The 9201-nt window shown below is 41.8% G+C and overlaps 1 protein-coding gene across 1 annotated transcript in view; it reads right to left on the reverse strand.

The window, feature by feature from the left end:
- The window catches only part of C20H16orf87 (chromosome 20 C16orf87 homolog), a 28694-nt gene extending 20422 nt beyond the window's left edge, over nt 1-8272 (reverse strand). Inside the window, exons 1-2 of the mRNA XM_021220686.2 lie at nt 8096-8272; nt 2559-2655 (exon numbers count right to left, since the gene is read on the reverse strand). Coding sequence (XP_021076345.1) covers nt 2559-2655; nt 8096-8161 — 163 coding nt within the window. The 5' untranslated portion in view covers nt 8162-8272. The remainder of the gene's footprint in view (nt 1-2558; nt 2656-8095) is intronic.
- Nucleotides 8273-9201: the final 929 nt, after the last annotated feature.

The raw sequence follows: 9201 nt of genomic DNA on the forward strand, positions 1-9201 counted from the left end.
TGGTGGCTCACAACCACCCGTAATGAGATCTGACTTCCCTCTTCTGGAGCATCTGAAGATAGCAACAGTGTACTTACATGTAATTAAATAAATAAATAAAACATTTAAAAAAAAAAAAAAGGAGTCTCAGATAACCCAAGTTGGTCTCAAGTTTACAACCCACCCAGGCCAGAGGACAACCTATGGATGGATGAGTTCTCTCCTCCTGTCTGTCCATGGCTCTGGGGGTGAGTTCATGTCTTCAGGCTTACCTGTCCATCGTCTTTACCCACTGAGCCCTCTCCCTGGCCTGACTATTATTTGCTCTCTTTATCTCCCAAGAACGCTCCCCTTGTTACCACAGCTGCCTCTTCCTCCTACTCAGGCTCAGCCTAAGTATCCTTTCCTCAGAAGGGAGTAAAAACAAAGGTGGCCTCCAGTCACGTGATAGCATGCACCTCATTTCAAATTTCTAGAAAGCATTTATCATAAGGTGGCTATTTTCCATTTATCTGTTCACCATCTACCTCATATTCATGAGACTGTACATTTCATGACAGCAATCATGAAATAAGCAATGCTTACACAACTTTCTCTTACTTATTAATTTTTGAGACAGGGTCTGCTATGCAGCTTTGGCTGGCCTGAAGCCGCAGACATCTGCCTACCTTTGCCTCCCTGAACGCTGGGATTAAATTAGGCATGCGCTACCAAACCAACTTACTCTTACTTTGACCTCACTGTTCTGGTTTTATCTTTTGATAAATATGCCTACTGAATAAATCCAAGTTGTCTACATTAGCAGGAAAGAAACAAGTATAAGCAGAACTATTTTCTAAATATTCTCAGGCAGGAAACTGTGAATAACAATAAAAATTCCGATCATACTGAACCGAGTTACATTTTTCCAGACACTATTTTAAAAAAACAACAAAAACCTTTACCCTTCACCAAAAAAACCCTTCTCTTTACAACAGATAAAAACCATTGCAGAAACCACAACCAATTAAAATGCAGAATTGTGGGAGCCAGGCCCAAATGATACATGTCCAAAGCCGGACCTGCACCTAAGAGTTGGGATCACTGAGGAAAGGGGGACAGAAAGAGTCTAAGGGTCAGAGGGACAGGGAATCTGCTGTGAGAGTGTATCTCTTAGAAATGTCAGAAAACCACACCCATCGAGTCTCACCAACACAGCTTGCCTAAACAAGAATTGAATAGGGATGAAACCAATAGATGTGCTCACATGGGAAAGGGAGTTCATGTGGCCTCAATGCAAAGCTAAGGAATACTGAGAGAAATGGTATCCCTCAAGGAGGGGCACACCAGTTAACTATCTAGTTTCACACCGTCAGCCCTGAAAACATATACACACAATTAACAACACATGGACTCAGCAGGCTGTGCTTATATATTTAGGAATTCATTCTCTCTCTCTCTGTCTCTCTCTCTGTCTCTCTGTCTCTCTGTCTCTCTCTGTCTCTCTGTCTGTCTCTCTGTCTCTCTCTCTCTCTGTCTCTCTCTCTCTCTGTCTCTCTCTCTCTCTCTCTCTCTCTCTCTCTCTCTCGCTTGCTCGCTCACACACACACAACCCAACAATAATTTAAAAAAAGAGGTCAGCCATTTGAGAAAGAGAAGGGACTGTACAGGGAGGGAGTCAGAGGAGGAAAGGGAAGGGGGAAATGATATAATTATAATCTTGAAAAAACAAACAAACAAAAAACTTCAAAGTTATTACAGATTTTACCAGCATTGTGAAAGGAAACAACAATAAAGACAGCGGCCCACCAAAAGGTAAAGTGGTAACTGGAGGCATAGCCATACTACCATATAAGGAACACTCAGCAGAGAGAGGAGAAGGGACATGTTAACTACTCTGTCCAAAGACCCCTGCACTGTGACTCCACTAACAGGACCGTAAGGAGGAGCAGCAGTGGGGGGACAGGACAGCAGGGAGATGGTGCTGACAGACGGGTTCCCACATGTCAGAGCCAATCAAATGATAGACTAGAAGCTGTTCTCCACTAACTCAACATCAATTATCATTCTTATTGAGCTATTTTTAATGTTTTTAAGTACAATTTTAAGTAGATAAAAATAAAATTATGAAACCGGGCATGGCCGGGCCTGGTGGCGCAGGCCTTTAATCCCAGCACTCGGGAGGCAGAGGCAGGCGGATTTCTGAGTTCGAGGCTAGCCTGGTCTACCAGGTGAGTTCCAGGACAGCCAGAGCTATACAGAGAAACCCTGTCTCGAAAAACCAAAAAAAAAAAAAAAAAAAAGAAACTGGGCATGGTGGCGCACACCTTTAATCTCAGCGCTTGGGAGGCAGAGGCAGGCGGATTTCTGAGTTCGAGGCCAGCCTGGTCTACAGAGTGAGTTCCAGGACAGCCAAGGCTACACAGAGAAAACCTGCCTCAAAAAAAATAAATAAATAAATAAAATAAAATAAAAAATTAAAATTAAAACTGTATTACCTACTACCAATGTTATAAGGGAGTTAACATTTATGTGAAATGAACCGATGTCACAAGTTGATTTTCAAGAGCTAAGCTGCTGTGTTTAATTTTCACAATTACCTGTAGACGGTGGTGATTTCTCTGAATGTTTTGCATTTAGTAGTTTTCTGCTAATAAATATGTAACCACAGGGACATGATTTACACGCAACAGGAATCTGCAGGGAAAAAAGAAAAACTAGATCACTCTTCTTCCATTGTTAAATTCCTCAGTACTTCCGGAGTGTCCTGTGAATGGACTAGCTGAAGGGCCCCAGGTTAAACTGAGACCTCTGACTGAGATAGTGATCATTTCACAAGTACTCACATTTCCTAGTGCTTACCACACCTGAGTGTCTGTAGTGCCAGCGTCATAAATACTAAATGCAGTGCGAATGTGTGCAGAGTAGTGCCCAGCAGAAAACCTTAACAGATCAGGCCAGGGGAGATTAGCTATGACAAAAGGCTACGAGTCACAAAAGGAAGAACAAGGAATAGACCCAACCAACCACTGATCATGCGAGTAGAACTCATACAACTGAGGGCTAACAACAGGAGAAAAGACAGTTCGAGTTTTGCATTAAAGCACTGAACACTGGATTTTTCATTTTAAAAGATGATATTATTATTATTATTACTATTATTATTAATAATGTGTAGGAGGTAAACGGGGCACTGGGGAGTCCATTCTTTCCCCTGCAAGTTGTAAAGCTTGCATTGAAACCCCTTCACTCAGCTGCCCTGGCTTTGCTTTACTGAGACAGGGTGTCCTGTAGCCCACACTGGCCTTGCTGTTTAGCAAAAGCTACCCTTGATTTCTTGATTCTTCTGCCTCATTCTCCAACTTGCTAGGATTACAAGCACAGCACAGAATCTTTAATTTACACTTAAAAGACAACAATCAGGTGTACAAGGTGGCTTGCAGGTTTAATGATCTAAGTTCAACACCAGGTAAGAGGCAGGAGAAAGCCAACTCTCAAGAGTCTATTCTCTGTACATATATGGGAGCAGCTGTACACACACACACACACACACACACACACAATTAACTAATTAGCTAATTAGTTAAAAAGGGAGAGGAGAAGGGCAGGACCTGATGATATGACTTTTACTCCTAGCACAGAAGGCTGAGCCAGGGAGACCATGACTTCAAGGCCTGTCTGGGCCACAAAAATCAGTTCAAGGTCAGACACTCAAAAAACTAAAAAGTTAGGAATGTAATAACTCAGCGGTATGATACTTGCCTGGTATATACAAGATCCTGAATTCAACATTTAACACTACCAAACGAAAAATAAGAATAAATATCAAATAAACCTATTTCCATAATTAACAGGTAAAATTGGTTTTGAGACCCAGCTGCACACTTACTAATTCAACTGATAAGACGATTTCCTTTAATGAGTCCCACTCAAGATACTTTCCTATGTCTAAACTAATCATTCTAAAGTCCTGTTTAAAAATGGAATGTTCCTCTCAACTTCTGCCCCAGAAATTTAAAACAAAAACACTGCAATCAGATCCTATAAAAAGAAACTTTAGGCAGGCTGAACAACCTGAGTAATGTTCGTCTCATTGAATTACAGCTCTAGGGGGTTTATAAAACTGCAATAGACACTCATTAAATTTCATTTAACATTAAGATAATAATAATTTAATTCTAGTGCTAAACCTTTAAGTTTTTAATGGAAAAAAATCCAAAGTATTGTTTACTAGGATTTATTATTTATCAATTCATTCTTTGAAAAATATTATTTAGGTTGTACATTTTAAAGGGAAAAAGAAAAAAGGGGTCAGCTATACATTTGCTTGATGTCATATTATTGGTGACTACTAGACCATATCTAGCACAAAAACAGACATTCAATAAATACTTGTGGGTGAGGAGAAAATCCTATTAGTTATAAAAATGGTAACACTGCTATAATCTGCAAACAAGAATTTGGCCTTGAACTTGTCCAGGACCAAAAAAACAAATAAAATAAAAAAGTAAAAAAGTTTTTAAAATGTTACCCAAAAAACCAAAAAACAAAAAGAACAAAAACAAAACAAAAAATGAAAAAAGAAAAAAGGATTGGGAAAACCCAGTAAAGAAAACTCATTTATAGAAGTCTCATTAAATTGCTTTCTGAGGTTTTAGTTACCCAAGGTCAGTAAGAAGGATATTTAGAAAGAGATTAAAGTGTCAAAGCAAAAACACAGCACTTACATCAAAAGGAGTAAGAGAGCTAATTCTGGATCTAAATATGAGTAACCAAGGCCTAGGAACAAATGTAGGTTACCCCAAATTCTATGTTCCAACATGAAAGCAATCCCATGATGTTTTTTATATAACAGAACAAAGAGTCATAGATCAAAGCTCTTTCCAAGTACATTGGTGGGAACATTAAGTTGGACGCTACAGCAAAGCGCAAAAACCTTTGCTATAGGCCTCAGATGCTGTCCAATAAATCCTTTAGCCTTTTGATTGGTAGAAAACTAGGGTTCTAAGTTAATTCATCTCAAAAGTGTTTTATCTTTTCAGATTTAGGTGTGACACAGAGAGAAGGGCAGGGACTGGCTGGCTGTGGACTAAAGATAGCTCGAGTGGTAACTGGGCCTGTAACATTCCATCCATACCACATCCCTCAAGGTTTAATCAATCAGCCTTTGTGCACAGATTCTTTTCAGGAATTGCTCATTCACAAGACATTGCTCTAATTGCTTATGCCTAATTTACAAATTTCATTATAAGTGCATACATATGCAAAAACACAGTACAAAAAAAAGAAAAAAAAAACACAGTACAGATAGGTTTATCATTATCTGAGATTTCAGGCGTCTACTACAGGTCTTAAAATGTATCTGCCTAAAATAAGGGGAGAATGCTAACACTCTAATGATAAACAGATCAGACACCCACATCACACATGCTCACTGGATGTGACATACACGGAAAAACAGTGCACTGCTTTCTGACATGAAAGGAAAACCAAAAATGCACACGAAAAATATCAGAAAACTGACAAATATAACATACCCAAAATAGTAATTTTCCAGCCAGTGAACAAGACCTCCATGAAAATGAGAAGCATGAACATTTAGAAGTTATAAAACTGTGTGTGGTTTTTTAAGGGCCCACAGAAGAGATGTTGGAAGCTGCTAGAAATCTGGCTGCTTGCTTCCTTGTGCCAGCTTTTTAAACTCAGGGGATGTGCTTGTCTAGTCAACTGGAGAAAGCTCACTTTAAAGCTTTGACACTGATGTTTCTAAAGTATAATCTAATTCAATATTCATGAAATAACTTAGAATCTTGGCAATAGCCTAGTGTTTTGTTTAAAAAGTTACTTGCAATTATAATTCTTTTTTTTTCTTTTGTTATAATTCTTTTCTAGTTTAAAACTAAAAGTGTCTACTTTTTAAGTAATTAGAAAGCTAAAATTGCCGGGCGTGGTGGTGCACGCCTTTAATCCCAGCACTTGGGAGGAAGAGAGGCAGGCGAACTGGAGACCAGCTTGGTCTACAGAGTGAGTTCCAGGACAGCCAGGGCTACACAGAGAAACCCTGTCTCAAAAACAAAAAACAAACAAACAAAAAAAGAATAAAAGACCAAATAAAAAACCAATTTACTAGTTTGTAAAAGATTAAATGTGTTCACTGTCCAAAATTTGCATAATGACTCCCTAAACCCCACAGTGATGGTATTTCCAAGTAAGGCTTTTCCAAAGATAATTGAGTTTAAGTGAAGTGGGATGCTCCTAATGGAATTAGTGACCTTAATGAGACTAGAGCAGTCACTCTGCCACAGGAGAACGCCAAGAAGGCAGCGTGGCATCTACAAGCCAAGAGAATTCTCACTAGAACACAGCCTGGCCTTGAACTTCCATCAGAACTGTGGCGAAGCAGATTAATGTTCATTACTCATATCCAGTCCGGGGTTTTATTATTGCATCTAAAACCAAGCCAGAACTGATTTTGTAGGAAGGAATGCATGTGGAGTCTGGGAAAGAGTCAGCAGGAAAGAGCATCTGCTGGTGGCGAATCTCAATTCCAGCCCTGCGGCCCCTACTGATGGAAGCAGAGAGCAGACTGCCCCAGGCTCTTCTCTGACTCCCATGGACAAACACAAATATATACCCCCCCCAAAAAAAAGGGGGGAAAAATAGTGTTTACCAAAGTGAATGTCATCTCTCCAAATAAAACCCTGGTTTGTTGAACAGTCTCAGACTTCTACAAGCTAAGGTCTTCTGCTCCTCCTTTAATGGGGGTTTTTGGTTTGTTTGCCTTTTTCAATTTTCAGGGGTTTTGGTTTTGGTTTTGGTTTTTTTAACTCATCAGTGTGTTTATGATTGTGTAGGTGTGGAGGTCAGAGGTTAACTGTGCGTCAAGTTACACCCTTAACGGGCTCTACCTCAGGTACTCAGGCTTGAGCGGAAACCACCTTTACCACCTAAAGCCATCTCACTGGGTATAAAATAACCAGGCTATTAAAAACATATTTTCCCCCAAAAGATTATTTTATGCCAGGTAAAACAAGGGACTTGTGCGGTACAGAAACAGAATGCACTTCATACTGTATAAGCCTTAACTGAAAATTATTTAAACATCGAAGTAATCTGCCAACAGACGATCACAAAGTGCAAGTTTGCTAAAATTTAGTTGGGTGGAAAGAATGAACATAACTCTACATTTTTGAAAACATGACTGTTTTTCTATTGCCAACTGGTATGCTCTATCAACTAAACTCGCACAACTTTCCATCATCAGCATTTTTTAGCATTGCTTATAAATCATACTGAATAAAACATATAACTTCTTTGTTAAAAGATTTTAATAAACCTACAAGGACGCACCCTAAATAATATATTTAAATCAGATTTTAAGTCTCCACCCATTTCAAATTACTCCTGAGAGAAGGGAGGGGGAGGGGAAGAGAAAGAGGTAGTCATTTTAGGAAGATTCAGGAAAAAGAAGTATACCCAGATCTGCATGCCGACATGAAGGCCTAAGGATGGTTTTAATTGAGCGAGTTTTTGTTCATCACACTATAATTAGGCGTACTTAAATGTGGGAAAAGAAAAATGATTTTTTTAAAAAAATTACGACTATTACTCCATGAATTCAGTCTAAATATGAATGATTTCAAATTCACGAACCCGCATATTAAAAAAAAAAATCTGTAAGCAGACATGTCAAATTTACAACAGTAAATAGCACGAGTGGGACGGGGCACACGCAGAGAGGAAGAGCCTCAACACCGACTTTATTCGAACCGTGTTCCGTTAACAACGTAATGGAAGGACTAGAAATCACACATCAAAACTGGCTGTTTTTTGCGGCGTTCCGGAAGTCCACAAATTTGCAAAAAAGTTAGCACCATTACTGTCCTTTTGTCTGCTTTATGCCACCACCCAGGTGGCCGGGAGCCACAGCGGAGAAGCAGCACCGCACTCTCCCCAACCGCTAACAAAGCCATCCGGGGCGGCAGGGGTCCGCGGGCCGGCCCGGGACCAGGAGGGGCAGCGCCGGGTCCCCGCTCCCAGGGCCCCGCCGCCCGCGGGCCGCCGCGCACCGCCAACGGCCGCCGAGCAACGGCCACCCGCCCTGCCCGCCCCGCCCGCTCGCGCCGGCCCGGCCCACCTGTTGGTCGCACTCGGGGCACGATTTGGTGGCCATCTTCACTTTCTTGGCTCGAATTGCAGACATGCTCCCCTCCTGAGCAGCTGTGGAAGCAGCGCCGTGCCTCCGCTGCTCCACACAGCGCGCCCTCACTCCAGCCGCGACCCGGCCGTGGAGGCGCGCGTGCGCGTGCGCGGGGCTGCGTGCGGGTTGGAGGCGGGGGGCGGCGCCGCGGCCCTTTCAGGGAAGTCCCATCGCCACGCCCTCTAAGACGCTGGACCGCTCGGGGGCGTGGCTCCGACGAGACTCCACCAACCAACGCACAGGTGGGCCGAGCCCTGGTGCTAGGCACGCCCCCTCGTCGGCCCCAGAACCAGAGCCTGAAAATGGATACTGGCAACGGAAAAACCTCTGCAAATGTCAGCAATGCTAATCCGAGAGAAATTATAATAGACACTCGATGAAACCCCTAGGCTTCCAGCGTCAGGGGTTCAAACTTCATTATTCATTAAATTATTGCCAACGATCCACTATTAAGCACACCGAATAAGAAATATCTGCCTTCAAGGAACAGTCTACAATGCTTTGTTTTTGGAGCGGGTGAAGAGGTTGGTCTGGTTTGAGCTTGTGTATCACTGATACTGCTTAGTTTAAAATTAAAAGCAAATTATTTGAAAAGTGAAACAAAATGCTGCGCACTCCTGCAATCCCAGCTTTCACCACCACTCTTGTTCAGATCTACAGTGAGAGAACAGAAGATATTTTTAAAGTATGGTTTGATGAAGAAAGGAGCGTGAGCTGGCTATAAAGTTGCAGAAAAGGGAGGGGTAACACACAAAGCATCTGCCATTGTTAAAGAGAATCCTCAAACTCTGTACTATAGGAAAGGTACCCCAGGAAGAAGACACTACCTGTCCAAAAAAAAAAAAATTCTAAACTTGTGAAAATGTAAAATCAGTTAAAAGAAGTGTGTGTGTGTGTGTGTGTGTGTGTGTGTGTGTGTGTGTGTCTAGAACCCTTAACGCAAGGGTTCCTCGATCCAAAATAGCCCCCTAAGGAAGTCTCCAGGAAGCCGGGCGTGGTGGCACGCGCCTTTAATCCCAGCACTTGGGAGGCAGAGGCAGGCG

Source organism: Mus pahari, chromosome 20 (assembly GCF_900095145.1).
Source record: "Mus pahari chromosome 20, PAHARI_EIJ_v1.1, whole genome shotgun sequence".
NCBI classification, from domain to species: Eukaryota; Metazoa; Chordata; class Mammalia; order Rodentia; family Muridae; genus Mus; species Mus pahari.